Source organism: Hydractinia symbiolongicarpus, chromosome 8, assembly GCF_029227915.1.
Source record: "Hydractinia symbiolongicarpus strain clone_291-10 chromosome 8, HSymV2.1, whole genome shotgun sequence".
Taxonomy (NCBI): Eukaryota; Metazoa; Cnidaria; class Hydrozoa; order Anthoathecata; family Hydractiniidae; genus Hydractinia; species Hydractinia symbiolongicarpus.
Genome location: NC_079882.1, coordinates 25,132,051 through 25,152,760, shown reverse-complemented (window position 1 = coordinate 25,152,760; position 20,710 = coordinate 25,132,051). Strand labels below are relative to the sequence as shown.

At 30.3% G+C, this 20,710-nt stretch overlaps 1 protein-coding gene across 1 annotated transcript in view; it reads left to right on the top strand.

The window, feature by feature from the left end:
• The first annotated feature begins 1,708 nt into the window (after positions 1 to 1,708).
• Positions 1,709 to 20,710, top strand: part of LOC130655139 (receptor-type tyrosine-protein phosphatase U-like) — a 38,843-nt gene continuing 19,841 nt past the window's right edge. Inside the window, exons 1-9 of the mRNA XM_057457848.1 lie at positions 1,709 to 2,072; positions 3,579 to 3,671; positions 4,647 to 4,816; positions 5,205 to 5,336; positions 14,883 to 15,042; positions 15,810 to 16,093; positions 16,987 to 17,140; positions 20,143 to 20,402; positions 20,505 to 20,649. Of these exons, the coding sequence (XP_057313831.1) occupies positions 3,605 to 3,671; positions 4,647 to 4,816; positions 5,205 to 5,336; positions 14,883 to 15,042; positions 15,810 to 16,093; positions 16,987 to 17,140; positions 20,143 to 20,402; positions 20,505 to 20,649 (1,372 nt within the window). The 5' untranslated portion in view covers positions 1,709 to 2,072; positions 3,579 to 3,604. The remainder of the gene's footprint in view (positions 2,073 to 3,578; positions 3,672 to 4,646; positions 4,817 to 5,204; positions 5,337 to 14,882; positions 15,043 to 15,809; positions 16,094 to 16,986; positions 17,141 to 20,142; positions 20,403 to 20,504; positions 20,650 to 20,710) is intronic.

The following is a 20,710-nucleotide window of genomic DNA, read 5'->3' as shown; positions in this document are numbered from 1 at the left end:
TTTTTTTTAGGTTTACTTTGATTAGTCTTTTCTGTATTGTTATTATCAAGGGAAAACTGACTCTTTTAATAATCTCTATATCACCATTCTAGTGTAATGATATCTTTAATGCTGTTCTTGACAGTACCTTTACTGTTTGTGCTGTCTGCTAAATGTTCCTCTTGTTTTATATTTATCTTAACAGTTGGCAGCTTCCATACCGTACTCGAAATTCTTTTTGACTTGTAATTATCTATTGTTCTGTATCTTAATCCATCTTAGCAAGTTAAGTACCATTCCAAGTACATCAAAAAACAATGAATGGCAAAGAATTGAATTTTTTTTTAAAGAAAGTACGATGGTTCTCATTACCACATTATGAGCAACATAATGATAATGATCACACTATTTGAAAGGTGAAGGTATGGTATCCTATAAGTCGCCATTTTTCATTCTAAAATGACAAGAACATGTTTTTGCGAAGCTTGAATATCGTAAGTTTTCGTTGAAAACTAAAAAGAATGTGTCTCTTTGAAGTTTAATTTTTAAAAGATGATGCTACAAAACTTAATGTAGCAGTATTTTATTCTAAATTAAAAGGAACAAGTCTTTTCAAAGTTTAAGTATCACCGTATTTCGTTATAAAATCATGAAAAAGTGACTCTATGGAGCTTCAATGTTGCCGTAATTTATTCTAAAATGATAAGAAAATGTCCGTGCAAATCATAAAGACCTTGTTCTAAAATGACGAGGAAACCCCCTAAAACATAAAATTGCCCTATTTTGTTATAAAAGGAGAGTAACCAAAACTGCTATTTTAATTGGTAAAGAAGGTTCCAAATGCAGTTGATGTAAAATATATTTGTTTCCGTAAGCATGTGCTTTTTACGTGTGAATACATTCAATTACGTGTTGGATAATTTTTTTTACTATTCTTTAACACCCTGAAACGATTTTGAAACAATATGAAATGGCGAAACGAATTATGCTGTGTAAAACAATTACACATATAAATATAATCATAATAATAATCAAAATAATTTTATAAGCATAATTAAACGATTTAAAACGAATCAGAAGATATTATAATTTGAAACGATTTTATTAAAACAAACGTTATTTCAAATTTGTATTGCAAATCATGTTAATTATTTCTTATTTGCGATATTTTAATTACTTTAGGGATAGAGACTTTCCTGAGCAGACGCTTTTGTGTTGATGTTTCTGACAATTTTTCCAGAAAAAATTTCATGAATTCACAATAAGGTTCATTTTCGCTCAAAAAAATTTGGCCAAAGGTCACAATTCAAGAAATGAATTTATTCAGTAAAATGCATCTAATATATTCACAGTAATTAAAAGTTTGCATCCATTACTATTTTAAGGAATCAACATGTCTGAGAATTGTTTGTAGCACCTAAGATGAAGATGACAATGTTATTGTACTTGATGATTAAAGAAGAATTAAACCACTAAGATTTCCCTGTTTTTATGATTTTTTTAGAATAAAAAAAACTTTTATGTTTTGAAAAATATATTTATGACTTTGTATTAATAAAATTAAAAACAAAAGAAAAAATATCTCAAGGATTGTTTTATAGAGTTATGTTTTTCTATTATTTTTTTGATATATAGTTATTTTTGTAACTGGCTCAAGGACAATTTTGCCGTTTTTTAACCTCCTCTCCCTTGTTCATGCCTGTCTTCCCTTCCCAAGTTCGAGTGGACACAATTGATGCCATCTTCAATTCTTGAGGCTTAATATATCTTGGCAGTGAGAACTAAACATGTCTGCTATGTCTATGTAAGGATATCCAGCGACAAAACAACTGCTAAAGATTCTTTATAAAAATGCTTTATTCAAAATACTTATTATGCACAAATGCTCTCTTCTCTCTAAACAGACAAACTATAAGAACAAGAAATAGAAGAAAAAAATTCTCTGTAAAATATGTCTACTTATGGCTGAGCACCCTGTCTATGCAGCTAAGACAGGCTAACATGATATTATTTTTAGATATTTAATAATTTTTTAGAATCCAATTAACAAACTGCTGACATTAACTATATTATGCTGTTATAAGGAATTCCAGGTAAATAAATCCTTTTACCTCTTTTTGAAATATTTATTTTTGCATATTTCCTTAAAATGCGAAAACCAACTCCCAAGAGCATCAAAACATTTTTTTTAATTGTTCACAACCCTTATAATTAGTGCGCTGTTGCAATTGCTTGTATAGTTTCATTTCGTTATGGCAAAAAACAAAGCTGTTTTGGCGATTTTTATCTGATATTAAAGGGATCCCGAGGAACTTCTACAAGTGGGACTCACCTGAAAGATTTGCATTAGAAATTCTAAATGATATATTCACTTTTTGTTAATACTTAAAGAAACTCCATGTATAAAATGATGTTAAACTTATATTAGAGTTTAAAAAGATGGTTAACAAGTCTAATTTTTTGAAAAAAAGCTTTTTTTGCTCTCAAGATATTTCATTTAAAGAATTTCAGATTAAATTATGATGTCATGTTAAAGTTATAGCAAATTTTGACATTTCTGTCATCAGTAATTTTAAACCTGTTAAGGGATGTTCATTCAAACTTTATTAATGCATAGATATTATAAAAGTTAATTAATTAACATATTCTTTTTCCAAAATGACAATTGTTTGCTTGCTCTTAATTCTTTGCTAACGATCCCATAACTTGGGATCTGCACGTCGGTTTGCAATTAAATTTTGTGAGTAAACATAGGGCCTATACATGCTTAGCCAGAAAATTTGTTGGCATACCGACGTGTATATCCCAAGTTATGGGGGAAAGCTAAACCAATTTCTTCTTTGTTAAGTCTGAAAATTACATCAACTAAATTTTGCTGACCTAAGTTAAAAACTGCTGCAGTATTCTTATAAGTGCAGTAATTGCCACAGCAGTTATTTGCAACACTAAAAATATAAAATTATGAAGTGTTATGGCAACTTAGCGGTAGCGAGTAAGGGAAGGGTTTACTGACAGGAAGTGGCTTTATTAACATTTATTCCACACTTTTGCGACGCTACAAACAAAAACAAAAAAAATAAGTTACAAACTATGTATAAAATAACAGAAATTAAACCTAACTACAAAATGCCTGATGCCGAACGGCCAATACATACGATGGCCCTGAAGGGTCAGCTGCTACGCGCATTTATTTTATGCAACGTGCATTTATATTTTTGCAATGCGCATTTTATATATATATATATATATATATATATATATATATATATATATATATATATATATATATATATATATATATATATATATATATATATATATATATATATATATATATATATATATATATATATATATATATATATATATATATATATATATATATATATATATATATATATATATATATATATATATATATATATATATATATATATATATATATATATATATATATATATATATATAAATTCCTTAAAACAATGTAAACATTAATAACAAATTGTACTCTGCAGATCTGCAGGAACAGTCTTCTATCACGGAAGAGGGTTAAACTGCAATGATTTTCTTGTTGAATATTCAAATTCTTTTAATTGTAGATAATTCCTTTAATCACAATTGAAGTATGTTGCTTTTACCATGGTTTGCATTAATATGGAGTTGGTCCATGTTTTCAAAAGTTTCATTAAAAGGTATTTATTATAATCTCAAAATTTATCGCACTCTTGTAACACACTAGATATATTATAATCACATCTTTTTCTTGAAGGGTCCGTTCTTCTGAAGAAATAAGTACTACTAGTCACAAGTTTATAAAGTTTAAAAAAAGTTGGGATAAATTCACTTTTTTTAAAATTTTGAATCCTCCCAAGTAAAAGGGGAGTAAAGCGAGATGTTAAAAAATGAACAAGGTTATTTATCCTAAAATTTCATTTCTAATTCCTGGTTAAATACAATAATGTAATATAAGTCCTCAAGAAACAGACAAGGCTAATTATATAAGAACTAGCTAGGACCTGGTGTCATGCATGTTTGCACAGAATAACTATCAATTTGGAAAAGTCCTAGTATCGCTGTTGGGCAATGAGAGTGTTATTTCTATGTAAATGGAATGCACCCTTAATTATATTCACATTCACAATTTTTTTTTTCGTTCTATTTTTGGATGGCATTTTTCCCATAAATTTAGCATGAAAATTAGTTTAGGATATAAACAAAAACAAAATAGCTTTTTGAGCTTACCATTCACACTTTCTTTACGTTTATCAACATGATGACTATTGTAATATTAATGTTCTAACTATTTTTTTAATATGTTTACATATAAAAAAATTAAAACATTTTTAGTCTATATTATCTTTTAATAGCATTAGTTTTTTGTGAGGTTGTTATTACTGTTAACAAGATGCCAGAGGGCTAGTAACTTCAAAAAATGTGGTTTATAGTGTGTATATGTGAGGAATGTTTAGTCTCTCATAACTTTGTTTCTTCAGAGTTTAGCTAATCAAATTAGTTAATCTCTTTTTGCATGATAGTCAATTTGGTCAGACTTTGGGTACCACAAAAGAGGGCCCTTTTTCTACATTTTTGAATGCTGTATGAAAAATTTGAACATTATATTTTAACTATGTTAACTATGGTAAAATATTGTAATTACTGTATTGTAGGTTGTACTGATCTTACTCCTTTGGGAATGTCTAATGGTTTCATTAAATCAAGTCAACTTTTAGCTTCATCCCATTATAATAACAAAAAAGTTAAGTCACAAGGAAGGCTTTATGTGCAATCAGCTTGGTGTTCACAAGACGGTGATGATTTTAAAAACGAATGGTTCCAAGTTAGTATATTTTTATCTTTTTTTAGACATTGTGTAACAAGCTTAATGTTGTTTCAAAAAAACTAGGGTAGAATTATTTACAGGATAGGTCTTGATTAATAAAAAAAAAAACTGTAAGCAAAAAAAATGTTTTTAGATTATGCCTCACACTAGTAAATATTTTCTAAATAATAATTTCTAAATAGTTTTATTAAGGTCAAGGTGTCATTGGAATGGTAAATATATTTTAATATTTTTTCACAATTTCGAACCTCTGCACTCCATTTTGACTTGTAATAACCAGATCTTTTTTTTAGTTTAAATAAAATTATAATATTCTATAGACTTTTATATTTATATATATAATAAATGTTATTGTAATAAACTACATAAGCTAAAGTATTTCTAGGTCAACTTGACAAAAGTGACAGTAATAAATGGCATTGCAATTCAAGGTGATCCAGCAAGCAGGTTTGATTACATCCAAAAGTTCATCTTAAAATCATCAAATGACACTAAAACATGGCATCCCTTTGGAAATGTAAGTTTATTTTCTTATTCTATTATTTCATGAAAGTTTAAGATAAATTGATTATAAAATTTGCAAATTTTAATTCTTTAATTAAACCAAAAAAAGCAAGAAAAAATTTTTTTTCTTCATTTGGCACAAATCTAAAAAAAAAAAAATTTTCACCAAAATTACTTTCATTAAGGTAAATTGTTTTCTTTTGAAATGAAAGTATAAACCATTCTTTAAAAAATATTTTAAATAAAAAGAAAATGTCCCATTTATGTGTAAATACTATAAAAGACAATAAAATAAACTGGCCATTGATCAGTCTGGAAATCCTCAGGAATTTGACTGTCACTACTTGCAGCTACTATGTTTGGTTCACGGACATATGTCAGGTAATAGATTTGACCAACGAATTTTTAATAAAAATAAAAATTTATCAGGGCTAACTTATACTATCTTATAGGAATTGCTACGCGTTAAGTAAACAAGTTGACCAAAATAATGTCGTTGAAATTTGATTTTTCAAACGTTTTTTAATTCATTATCTAAACATACTTTAATTGTTATTATTAACTTCTTAACGATTGCAGAACATGAACTGGTACATTTTGCATTCCTCTATAAGACAGTTAACTTTCTACTGTGGCCACTACTTATCTCCTGCATTTTTTCAGTACAAATGCTACTTTGTAAAGTTCAAAATAAAGCATTGAAAAGTTTAAAGGTACTTTACATAAGAACTTTTTGCTGTATTAACTTGTTTCAAAAAGTATCATTTATATACCTATTTATTTACAAATTTTTTTCAACATATATTTGGCATTTACAACCATATTAAAAATTGTTGTCCAGTTTTTTTTATCTTGCACGACTTGTGATGTATTATTAAGGTTGACTTTTACTTTAAACTTCACAACTTCACAACTTCACATTGCATCCACTTGAACATTTTTCTTTTTGTTCAATAATAAAAAATATCTCTAACTCAGGTGATACATGATTCAATTAATCGGATTTGATTTATTTCCGCCAGGGCAGTGATATATGATTTAATTAATCAAATTTAATTTGTCAAATTCAACAAATTGGATCGTTTATCACACAAAAATCGAATGTTTTGAGCATGCTCGGGGCCCATTTTTTCATACCTTAAAATCTGCCTACCATTATCACGGATACCAACAAAACCTGTGTCTGAAAAAAATAGGAGCAATATTGATACTCGGCGGAAAAGAAAAATACTATCTTTGTTGTGTTATTCTTTGGAGGAAAACATGTTAGTAATGATGAAAATGATATATGTCTGTTACAACAAACACAAAGTAGTGGTGACACAGTCTGTTTTGTGTATGATGACTAATAAAATGATTAAATGTCAAAAAAGAAGTGAAGTGATAGAAATAGTAGAGGGATTCTGAGAAATGAATGGAATGGATGGCGTAAACACAGTAATTGATGGATGCCACATAACGATTAACGAGAGGAAAACTCACAACAAGGCATTCATAAACAGAAAAGGTTTTCAATCAGTTTTTTGCAAGCATTCTGTGATCATCGAAAAAGATTTGCCGATGTATTTACAGGTTTTCTCGGATCAGTACATGATGCTTGTGTGTTTGCAAACTCAAAACTAAAATCACACATAAAACTTTTTTAACTGGAGATTCAGCCTATAAGCATGAAACATACATGATGGTTTCTTTCGTTGATTTTGGTGAATTTGATTTCTTTCAACAAAAATATGTACAATTTACTACTAGAAATGTTTTTGAAAGAGCTTTTGCACTCTTAAAATCCAAATTTTCAAGGTTTCAAGGTTGAATACCGAATTCAATAATTGATGAAAATCTGCGAAACAATGAAGATTTTTTAATTGATTAACATAATAATTTATGTGAAATGTTACAAAAATAAGAAGTTTAAGTTTGTCAATAATCTATCCATTCTTTTCATCCTCTATGTTGTTTTGCACAGGTTTGCTCTGTCGCTCTTCCCCTCTCTTCTCTTCTTATTCCATAAAATTCCAGCCACAATATCATTCTGTCAGTACCTTGTTTTGTACTTCGATCTTTTTCTTTTTTTCCTTTTCCTATCATTGGAACTTTGTTTTCCTTCTCTTCTTCACTATCCTCCTCTTCGATATTGGCTGTAATAACTTCAACTTGAATTCTTTTCTTCTTTTTGAGGTTTGTTGTTGATAAGTGCCTCTAAGTAGTCGTCATATTCGCATGTTTTTGTATCATTTCCTGATTTGTTATTGTGGTCCTTTACTTTTTTGCATTGCTTTACCATTGTTTGCGAAATCAAAATCCGTTCATTACAGTCTGAATAACATGTAATGACTTGTTAAGAAAATGTCTCCTTCACTGGAACACTGTTACACAACCTATCAAAATTTGTTGCTTCTATTCTCAGCAATTTTACAGCAAGTGATCACAGCAAAAACTCAAAAGAATGTCACATCACTCTACACAAATGTTCCCATAAAAGACACCTTAAACATCATTAAAGACCTTATCAAAAACGATGCTGCATTCGGTGATAAGACGAAGATTCCAGTACTGGATTTTCTGCGTTTGGTCGAACTTGTTCTAACCAAAATATGGTATCTGTTTAATAAGAACTTCTTCACTCAAACAGACAGAGTTGCCTTGGGAGGCCCTGCATCATCAGTAGTCGCAGAAATATACATGCAAGCACACAAGACAACAGCATAACTCACATCAGACGGACGTCCAAAGGTTTGGAAAAGATTTTTTGACGATGTATTTGTCATAATCAAAAGATCTCATTTAGAAGAGTTCCATCAACACATCAATTGCCTACATCGACAAATCAAATTCACTGTTGAGCTTGAACACGATTAAAGTATCGCTTTCCGGGACACTTTGGTCAAACGCAAGAATGTTTCCATTTCAGTTTCAGTGTATCGTAAACCAACACACAATGACCAGTACCTAAACTTCGAATCAAACCATCAGAAGTCTTGCAAAGAAAGTGTCATATCTTCATTACTGAATCGTGCCAACAGCATAGACACTGACAAACAGGAGAGGAAAGAAGAAATTTGATTTGTAATAAATGCATTAATCGCAACTAGATACAGTCACAAACTGATGACGCAAGTAGAAAATAAAATGAAGAGAAGATGCAACGAAGACAACAAGGAAACATCAGAGGAATTTATCGCATCAGCATTCCTACCCTTCGTACCAGGTACCAGCGGGATCCTTCGTCGAGTTTTAAGGCAACACAAGATCAAATGCATTCTTAACTCTAAAGACACCCTAAGAAGCACTTTGTCTAAACCAAAAGACAAAAAAAACCTGGAAGAACAAAGCAATGTTGTTTACGAAATCCCATGTAAAGATTGTAATGCAGTGTACATAGGCGAAACAAAAAAAAAAGTTAAAGCAGTTTTAAGAAATTGCGGACCACAGCTAGAGCAGAAGTCATCAGTTTAATTGGGATGAGAAGAAAATCATTGACAGAGAATCCAGAACAACTGCCAGGAAGATTAAAGAAACCATCAACAGTGTAACAGGTAACAAACACATAAACAGCATCTCATATCAACTTCCTGAGATTTGGTTACCAACCCTACAGAAGAAGTAGTTACCTACATCCAGGTCCAAAAATGTTAATTACTGTAATTAACTGTAATTATCAGCTCGTTTCTGATTGGTTAATTTTTATGAATTTCGATCCTCTGCAATTATATAAATACATGCTCAACATCATTTTACTTTGCCGGATGATGGGAGAAGGATCTCCCAAAACGTGGCCTTCTAAACTATCATGTTCAAGAAATGATAAACTTTCCACAGTAACATGTATATATTTTGTTTCTTTAGCCATCCTGTTTGTTTACATTTTGGAATAAATAAATTATGTTGTTTTGTGAATTGCATAAATTATGCAGATATATGATGAAACATGTTACATAAATTACTGTAGCGTGTAGTAAAAAAAAAAAGTAAAATAGTAGCAATGTCAGCAACAGTGGTCTGACTGTGAAAGGTAGGAAATTTTACTGTGTGTACCCTTAATACCCTCAATTCTTACCTCTTAGCCAGTGGCAAAATTATTCAGCTGCCAGTACCACAAACATGTGAAAAAAACAGGAAATAGTATTTTTTGTGGGTACTGGAGGCACTGATAGGCATATTTTAACCTGAAAAAATGGGCTTTAGGGGTCAAATTCGATTTTTAGGGTCGATTTCTTTCATCAAGAAGATTCAAAACTCTAAATGCTCCAAATGCTCCTTTTACCATTTCTTTGATAATCTGGGCAGTAAGAGTCGAATCTGAATGAACTCCTCAAGGAAAAGTTAACTTGTAGCATTTAGAGCGCTCAGAATTAATGATTGCACTTACTATGGTTAATGACTTGCTCTAAAATCCCATTTCTTTGGTCACATTTTTTATCTGTTGATGAAATCCTTGCAGTAAGAACCATTTTAAAAAATTTGCCTTAATTAAAAAAGCATAAAGGATAACTAATGCAAAAAGTTGAACTAAATTTACAGAACAGTTAAATCTACTTTGGTTTCAAAATTATGCAAAAAAATTAGGCATTATCTTTAAATATGCAACAAATTTTGGATCACTTGGATTTGAATTTGTGCTGATTTGTGGGTCACTGGATCACTTGGAGCAGTTGGACCATACAGATTTGAATCTCAGGCACAAGAAATAGCCCCTAAAAGCCAATAAAATTGCTTGCTTTTGTAAATCAATGTGTGTGACGTTTACAAACATGTCCTTAAAAAAAGAAAAGGCAGAATTTAACAAATCCTTTTGTAAGGGAATTTGGAATGCCCAATTCAATGTTAGCAGGCAATGATGCTCTTTTTACTGTGTCATGTTTTAAAATATCTCCTTCTGTAAGCCCAAGTACGTAGTCAAAGCAGAAGACACCCGGAAAAAACTAAAATAGTCTTATTCCAATCTTATCGAAATTCTTTAGCTTATCCCCTGTGAGTATTAGGTTTTCTTTAAACATAACAACTCCTGGTACAAAGGTTGTAGATAATACGAATTTATACCTATTATACTCATTTGAAAAAGCATGCCCAGTGCACAGATCAATATATTTCACAACCGGTTTCTCAAAATAAAATAAAATTTTTAATCGTGCACATGTGTACTTATATAATTTAATTTTTAGTTTTATTGCTCAGCTATGTGAGCAAGTCGATGTTGAATTAGTTTGTGAAAAAGTGACTTGTGCAGAACTTTTTTCTAGTTTTGTTTCAAAGAAATATATTTGCTTGACTATGTCATTTCAAGCAAACCTTAAATAATACAAAATTGGGTTACATGCTACAAAAAAAACTGAAACTGATTAGAAACAATAAAAAAAGGTTGTAATGCTGGTTAAGGAGGAAAAAATTAAAATGCAATATCTGCAGTCGCAGGAACATCTGAAAGAATTGGTTCCACGAAAATCAAAAAAAAAATCATCTTATTTTATTAGAAATGTTTTATTTATTAACATAAAAATTTTTTTTTAAAAAAAAAAATTTTTTTGCTCTTATTCGGCCCAATCATGTTCTCTGTTATTTGAATAGCTGTGACGTCATAGTTGGCAAATGGATTTTTTGTGTGTTAAGAAAAATCAGCAAATAGAAAGTATTTTCAGATTTTTTAAAGATGTGAAGAGAAATTTTTTTAAGATAAGAAGGATTTTTTAAATGCTTGCAGTCTTCGTTCTACTAAAAGATTGGTGTTAAATACTACACGTGCACTATGCATGTCTTTGTATTTACATGTTTTTTAAACAAGGTCATTTGTCACCTGAACAAGGTTCTGGAAGCACCTCACCAGCAAGGGATTATAATGTGTCTACCCAAAGAATCATGTAGTTGATAAAAATTTTGATTTTGGTACAGAAATTGTCAATATTTCCCACTATTTAACAATTGACTCACCTTAGATATTTCAATTTCAATTTCCAGTCGTTTCAAATCGAACTTCGAAATTTTGGAATTTTAGATTTTTTTTAATTTTAGATTTTCAATCTTTCAATTTTGAATTTAAAATTTTTTCAATTTTAGGTTTCTTAATTTTTGACTTTTTTGATTTTTAACTATGAATCAATTATCGCTTAAGATTTCTCAAACTACAATCAGGGTTTAAATTTTCTGCCCTTAAGTTACTTCTTTGTGTACCAACTAAGATGGAGAGTGTTCCACCCAGCAGTAAATATGACTATATGACTATATGACTGCATGTGGTTGCACATGCAGTCATATGCACATACATATATCTTTTAATCGATGACTATTGTTCTTGTACTGGATATCTACCAGCATTTTGAAAAATCTTTGCACCCTTTAGATTTTTCAGATTTCTTAGTTGCCAAAGTTGTCTTTTTCTTTCTCAGACTAGGCTCGTCTTTACTCTGTACTATTTGTTCTAACAAACTTCCCATATTCACTCCTTCTTTCAGAGTACAAAACAGTTCTTCCACCATTTGCTGATAACGTTGAATCAACATATAACCCTTGATGCTTTTAGGAGTAGTTACAGTAACTAGGCAACGCATTTCAAGTCCTTTTAAGAAAAGATGTGATCTTCTATAATGTGTTCTTGTTAACTGAGCTGTAACTTTAGCTCCTATATCCAATACTTTAATTGGAGAAACTTTCTCGAGAGAAACTTTCGCGAATTCGCCATTTTTCGCCATTTTTGTGAAAGTTTATCTTGTGAATACGTGCAAGTTTCTCCATTCGCGAAACTTTATCCCACGAATTTCTTTATTCGCAAAAGTTTATCCAGTAAGCTATTTTATCATTTTTCACCAAAAACGCACAAAATACTTATAAATCTTATTTCAAGAAGAAAATTTATAACATTTTCAATTATGCTGAGAATTTTGAAGTTTTTTCTAACTGAAAATTTCTTGTTCGCGAAAGTTTATCTAGCAAAAATTTGCGGGTTTCTTTATTCGCGGAAGTTTCTCCCCAAAATTTTCTCCAATTAAAGTAGCATTTTTTTTGGCTGTGAAATTTCTCTAAGCAAGTGGCCAACAATCTGTCCATCCTCTAAACAACACGTTTTAATTGTAAATATGTTAAATTGGCAGTGTTTTTCAAAAAGGCATTCCAGTTCTTTATTTTCAAAAGGGCTCCAGACATCCAGTTTTTAGCAATAAAACCTCAATTTAGAGGTTTCATTATTTCAGAAACATTATGCAACTATTTATGTCTTCTTGATTCTTTTTTAAAAAATATTACTGTCCCTACTCTTAGGAAAATAAATCCTCACAAAAAATTGAGAAAAATGTTAATTCGTGAAATTAAATCCTTGCTGAAAATTTAAAAAAAAAATTGATTGACGCAATACAATTTTTGTTGGCCTCGTAAAATTAAGTCCAAGTGAATATTAAGGGGATTTTTGAAAAAGTTAATAAACTGTCATCAAAACATTTCAAACCATTTGCAGCTGCAATATCAATTAATTCTCTGCAATTCCTTAGACCCAACATATTGCAGGATCGTCCCTGGCAAACACTTCCATTCTGATTTCCAAGAACTCATTGGCTCAAAGTACTATCTACACATTATAATAGATCAATACTTGAAATATCAGTAGATAGACATTGTCAATTCTACAGCTACTCTTCCCTACCTAATGGAATAGATAGAGGGATAGAGACAACAGTAAAAATCCATAGTTTGGGGGGTTGTATTAGTTGGGAGGGGTGAAGATACTGTCAATTATCATCTTGTCTTGAAAGAACCAATGGTGCAGGAGGAAAATGAGGAACGATAGGGCAAAGCATAACGAGGAACTAGATTGAAATATATTTTCTAATTTCTGATAAGCTATTGCTTCAAGATGTATTACTGCAGTATATACACACTGTTTTCCTTGCTTTTTCCTTTTGTTTACATAGTTTCAAAAATTGTTGAGTCTCCGTAGATTCACAATACAATGGTTTTATGAAATAATATTACATCTCTCTGCAAATTCCTCCACGTGGTGGTAGTAGAAGGTAGGGGACCAAAAAAAACAGTTTCAGAAGTATTTTATGACGTACCAAGCAACTCTACACAACAAGACTGGAAAATCATCCGCTCAAATTCTAAGTTGTTTCAAAAATAAAAAAAGCGTCCTTAACCATTTTCTAAGAATAAGAAAAATACAAGAAAACAGGGGAAAGAAAAGGGAGACATAACCAGTCGCTACTCAAGTAATAACAATGCATTAAACAAGGCTGTGAACGAAAGTGATAAATCCAGATCAAACAAAGATAAGCCACAACAAAGCCACCTTTAAAACCCAATTTCCTACAAAGTCACCAAGGTATCAGGAAACCAAGTCACGGCAGAGAGGAATCAACAAAAAAGATTGAAGACAAAAGTTAAATAAAACAACTACTTCAGAGGTGGAGCTTCACAAGAACAAGAACAAAAAGGAGTTTACTACAAATTACAACGTTTTTACAATTAAGGGTAAATTTAGGTCCCATTAATCTTCACGTGGTGACACACTTTACAACTTACATGTCAAATTACATAGTGCTACCTTACACAGTAAAATACGATGTATGGATGCTACTTCTACGTATAGGGATGCACCTAAAGTTGCGGATGTTGCTCTAAGACCCTGTGATGTGGTACAGGCTACAGCTGCTACTGCTGTAAACATTGATTATGCTCAAGCTATGGATGTTATTGCTTCTAACATTGATGCATTTCAATCTATCAATGCCACTTCTTCACAGATGTTGCACCTTGAGTTATAAAGGATACTATTACAACTCAGGTCACAAATACCACTGCTTCACACGTTGAAACTCTAGAAATTACAATCTATGTCAAAAAAAAAAGAAGAGATAAAGTAGCTAATGGAAAAAGTGCTTATCACACCACCAAGCTGTTAATTTAAAAACTGTTTCAGCAATTGCTAAAAATTAGTTTTCACAGTGCCATGAAAAGAGACCTAAGAGGATAGATCATACATTTGTTTGTTGGTCTCTACAACTTTTAAAAGATTTAAAAATGTTCCATAAAAACATTACCACTATGTAAGTACTCTATTGCAGTCAAAGTTCCTTTTTTTTAAATTTACTGTTTTTTTTTTAATCTTTATATTTGTGCACAAAGTACACACAATACAGAAGAAAAAAAAAACAGTTTCAAATACAACTAAAGATGTATAAGCTAAAAATGTTCTTTTCAAAATATTTTTTTGATTAAGTGAAATGGGGATCAATATGTGTTATTAAATTAATGTTAACTTTCAACACAAATCTTACTGTGTTAACCTTTTTTTTCAGCATAAACATGTACTTACATTTTAAAAATAATCACATAAAAAATATGCAGGAGAATGGGATTAATGTTCCATAAGAGAATATTTGAACTTGTGAGTTAAAATAATGATAAAGCTGTTACGAATAAAGCAAGAAAAGCTAAATGAAGAAACTTTCAGAAGAAAACGAATATTAGCATGAAATGTGATTGAACATTTTTCTATATCAGAAGCATTTTATTGGAGTTCCCATTTAAAACTCCCAAAGATCTTTTTTGATTTTTTTAGGTAATATTTTATTTTTAGGAATTTGTTGGTAATAATAACAATAACGATATATCATACATCTGGTTTCATCAATCAATGATTGCTACATATGTTCGCATTTATGCAACAGATATATATAGAAATTGGTACGATTATTCATGTTTGCGATTAGAGCTATATGGATGTCTGGACAATCAGGGTGAGATGAATATTGATGTATTAATTTTGTTGTATTGTTTTTTATTTTTTATGAAATGCTTGATGTATGGAGGTTAGGAAATAGATCTGCATATTACAAGCCTATTAATATTAAAATTGAAAATAATTAAATAAAAAAGAATTTAAAATCCATAAATCAATTGAAAACACAATTTTATTTTATTTATTTTATGTGGCAGTTTTCGGCCACCATAGATCTGTATATTATCTGTATATTATAAGTGTAATAATAGTGTAATGGTAAAGTGTAATATTAAAGTACAATATAATTAACTGTGGTATTTGTATCTGTAATTGGCACATGCCATCTCAATTCCTTTTTTGATAAATCTAGTTATAAAGTTAAAAGCAGACAAAGTATTTCTTTATTAAAGTATAAGTAGTAAAAGTAAATCAGCATGTTTTTTGGTCATCTGTTCTGCATCCATTGTAATTGCAAAATTTTTTATTGAAATAATACTTGGGGATTCCTTCTTCACTTATAAAACTCATGCAAAAGTCATGGCATTTTCCTTACGACTACTGTGCTCACCTATACAGCCAGTGTATATTTTATAAAAAGTTCTTGGCAAATTGTAATGCTTTATAGTTGTTGAGTTACAGCTTCCATTATATGGCCCTGTATTAATCTTTGTAATGTATGTTGTGGTACCTTATATGCCAAGTTTTATTTTTTAAACGTAGAAACTACTAAAATAATATACAACGTTGGTTGTATAAAACTTTTTTTTACTTTTATTGTTTCAGAGCAATATCAACCTCTTGGAATGCAACTTAAAATTATATCAGATGCACAACTTTCTTCTCAAGGAGAAGGTACTCGATATGCAAGACTGTATAATAGAAAAATGGGTGTGTATAGATATGAAACTGGTGGTTTATATCTTAAGATTGACTTTAAACAAGATATAACTTTGACAGCTGTTGCAATGCAGGGTCATTCAAATCAAGATTATGGAAATAATGGTATTGTACAAACGTACAATATATATGCATCAAATGACTCTATGAAATTCAATATACTTAATCAGGTAAAATCGTTTTTTCGTTTTGCTGAAAAGAGTTTACTCACTTATAACTAGCAACCTTAAGGTACTTTGAAACGATCAATCACATTTTTTTATTTATTTAGCAAAGTTATATTATGTTGGTAATGTAATGCATGACATTTTTGGTGCAGCCTTCACATGAAATAGGGTCCACCGTGTTTTCACACATATTCTGATGTTAATGGTCTTAATAAAACAAAGACTTTGTGTTAATTAAATGTTATTTACATAAATTACATAGTTGTGCCCCTGTCTTCTTAATGAAAAGGCTAAAAATATTTTTGATTATCTTAGCTAAATGTAAGCAGAGACAACATAACAAAACTGCAGTATTTCGGTGATTATGAGAGATATCTAAATGTGTTTCAAGTTAATAAATTTAATTTAATGTTGCTCTCAACTAAATCCAGTTCAACAAGGTTATTTTTCGGAACAAATGCAATAGCACTCTTTAAACCTGCTTTTAATACCTCTCAATTATTATAACTAGTTGCCCTACTCAGAAAAGTTTAATTTTTTACCTGTAAGTCAAAACTATTACACCACATGCTTTTTGGGCAAGACTAGTGGTCAAATGACAATTGAATGACAACCACTGCACCTAATTAAAAGCAATGAATAATTACTAACTCATGAACATTTTATCAGAAAAAAGTTGTTGTTTTTTCACAAAACTTTGGGTCCTCATTAACTTCCTCTTATCGATAAGAATGTTTAAAATTAGAAAACAGTGGTTGAAACCTCACATGCCAATTCAAGTAATCCTGCTTAAACCTGTTATACAAATGTAATGCTACAATTCTTTGAGCTAATCAAGATCCTATAATGTTGGTAAAAATGGTAGACGAGATACAAGTTACATAACTACATTTTAGACATTTAAAGGTAATGACGTGTATGGAACGGATCCTGTACTTGCTATTCTTTCACACCCTATAACTGCAAGAGTTTTCAAGATCGAGAGAAAAACATTTTTAACACGTGGATGCTGTTACTACATGAAAGTAGAGCTGTATGGAAAAAGAGCAGGTATTCTATTGTCATGGCTGCAGCAGATGTAATTTATTGTGTGATTTTATTTATAAGAAGTAAATATTTATTAGTTATGTAAGATAGTATCAATTTTATAGCGTACAAATTATCATAAATCAAACTTCATTGTGTGTAGTATGAATAATAATACATGCCTTGTTACTAATACAGAGGTGAACCTGTATACAAATTTATTTATCTGAACATTTGTCTAAAAAGTAGAATTTCGGTTACATGAACATACATGTAATCTGTCCCACGTCCCAGCTATATAACTTACATCGGTACACACTCTACTCATAGTACTGTTAGGGGAAAAAACCTTTGTGGGAACTTGCAGGCTTAGGCTTGTTTTGTGGAAAAAACATTTGCACAAAATGAGGTAAAATTACCGCAGAAGTTTTTTTTTAAGAAAGCACCTTGATAAAGAACGAACTGGTGGCATGGTTTTAATTGATCTGTGGTCTTTTGCTTCAGTATCAATGTAATTGATCAGCCAAACATAAGAGTGGCACTATTTATGGCAGCTGACATTAATCTTCCATGCTTTTAAAAACTGTTACCATTAAGAAGAAGCAAATAGGACAACGGGCAACAGTTGACATACTCTAATTTCACAACTAGTTACCTCATTCTTTTATTATCTAAATGTAACAACATTAAGATAGAAACACGCAGTGGTATTTTTCACAGTACATATTGGAAAATACCATAAGAAAAGGAATTTAATCAGGCACTAATTTCTGTCTCACTGTGTTCCACAATGCATTGAAGCAATGTTCTACAAAATGCTTCAAACTTGCTTCTGCAATTCTTTTCTATTCTTTTTTTTTTAATCATTAATGTCAGCTACTTTTTTATCGCTGGCTAGCGTAGAGAAGACATTGTCGCCAAGTTATGTTAAGTTTTTTGTGTATATAACAACCCCTGGGAACGAGGTTGATGAGGATACAGACATTTCTGTAAACTTACCCCGTCCAGTACGACAGGTTTTAGATCAGGTAATTTGCACAACATGTTTCTTTAAACAAATCCTTCTCAATTCCAGACAAAAGATTTTTATTGCTTCATGTGAGTATATCATGTTGAATTATTATTTTTAAACAAAAATCATTCCTACAGAGACTAATGTGTGATTATTTTTGTTTTAAAAAAATTTGTACAGAACTTTTTAACTTTTGTAGTGAAGGCAAATTATTTTTTTTTGGCTTTGAAAGTCATTTATTCAAGTGCAACTGTAAATCTGATGTCATGGGGTCACATGCTGCAAAGAAAAACTGTTTAGCTAGCTTAAAATTTTTTAACAAAGAAAAAGTACCCATTGAGTGGCAGAAAAATAAATATTTAAAATGCAATATCTGGAGTTAGATTAACTTTTAACTTTTTAATGGATATATCATTAGGAATCTCTTATGCAAATCTTTGTAAAAGTACCTCAGGATCTATTTAAGGATTCACAAATATTTAGTATGTCAGACAATACCTGAATTATACTTCTACAAAATTTACTGTAAATGCTTGTCTCAAAGGCTTAATTAAAATTTGACTTTTACAGTGGGTACTTATTCACCCTTACAAAAAAATCATTTTTGTGTTTAGTCATAAAATGTAAAACAGAACATATACATGAGCATAAATTTTTATGGCTAAACTTTCTCAAGTCCAGAACGAAAAGATATATAAAAATAAAATTTAATGCTATAGATGAGGTAAAAAAAACTCTTCGGCTTTAGTAATAATATTCAAATAACTGCCACTGAGCGCTTATTAAAGAGGGCATTTATAAAAAAAATTCAAAAAAGGGTGTGCCTTGTTCGAGAGGAGCGCTTACTTCAGAATAGGCACTTGATCAAACATGGCATTTACGGTAAGATCAGCACAGTAAAGATACTGAATACATACAAATAAATTTACGAAAAAAAAATTACGAAACTCTATAAATCAAACAAGGTCCAACTTTGTTGTGGTTACTACAATCCTGTTGATAAACTGTGGGAAATGTTTTTAATAAAATGATACTGTTACTGTTCACCATAAAAATGTGAATAAGTTTTTATAAGGTGCAGATTAAGAGACTTCAGTTTATACCTGAATGGAATTATTTTTAGCTGATTTACCATACCCAAATTGATTTCTTGCTTAAATCCAACATTTATCTAACATTTTGAATTTCTTGTGTGGTGACTGAAGTCAAATTTTTATAAAATTTATATGTTACTTTTTCTTCTTCAAGGAAAAGGCTCTCAAAAATTCATACTTATATTGGTTTTATATTAACATTTTGAAACTCCAGCTTTTGTGATTATTTTGTATTGTTTCCTGAATTTTCAATATATTTTGGTTCAGGCTGAAAAGGGTTAAAGTTTATGTTGGCATTTTAACAGTACTATTTGTTTTATACTTGATCTTCTATAACACACTCTTTGGAATTAGGGAAATTGAAAAGCCTGATGGAACTTCCATCTTATTAAAAGTAGGAAAAAAAGTTTGATTATATAACCAGGTAGAAAATTGGTGTGCATTGATAACTTAATTACCATCCCCAACTTCATGTGTTTTCATATGTAAACAAAAAAACATGCTAATTTTGTTTTACATAACTTTAAGTATGCAAATATTAAAATAGTACCATAACCAACGCTGAGAAAGAAAGTCACATTGATCCCAAAATAACATATTTGCATAATTTTTTTTGTTATTTGTAAATTTTAAATATAAATGCTGTTGGTTTAGTTTAATATGCAATTTCAGCTTTTACTCCAAAATGTGTCTAATGTTTTGATAAAACTTTGAAAATTTATTGGATGCAGGATTTTCTTTTTGTGTCGCTACTGCGAACAGTTAAAATGTTTTTTAGTGGTTAAGAAGCCAATGATAATGATCAAAGTGTTTAAATAGTAATTTTATTTTATATTTTACCATTGGTTGATGCAAAGCAAAAATATCCGAAAAACTGTGTACTAACTTGTTTTCTATTATCAATCATACAATATTTTTAGTTTGTGGTAACACACTACACAAGTTTACTGCCTTTCCAAATTCGTCTCGAAATCCATTACACACTCCAGCAGATGCCTACATTAATAGTCCGATCACATGGTGCACAAATTCTTGGGACAACAAATATATTCATGTCAAATTTAAGAACCCTGTGATAGTTGGTGGCATTGTGTTGCAGGGAGATTCTAGAGCTAACAACTGGGTTACAAAGTTTAAAGTTACAACAAGTTTTAGTAAGAGTAAGCAAGTCTATTATGAGGTAACTTTACATTCTGTTTCTACAAAACTTTCTCTTTCCAACTTAAATGGAACTTTAAAGTTTATTTTCTTTATTTAAGAAGTTGTTTCACGTTATTTTTAGAACCTAAAAGGAAACATTGATAGAATTTTTCCTCTTGCTGTTCATTGGTTTTCTAAGATGTCTCTTGCTTCAGACCTGTGGATTAATCCTTTAGATCAAAAGAATAAATGTTGTTTAAGATTTGCTATTAAAGGCTGTACTAAAGGTTCCTAGTTACAAATAATTAAATTTCTTAACTTTGTTTTTACTCTTGTTAATTTGTAATT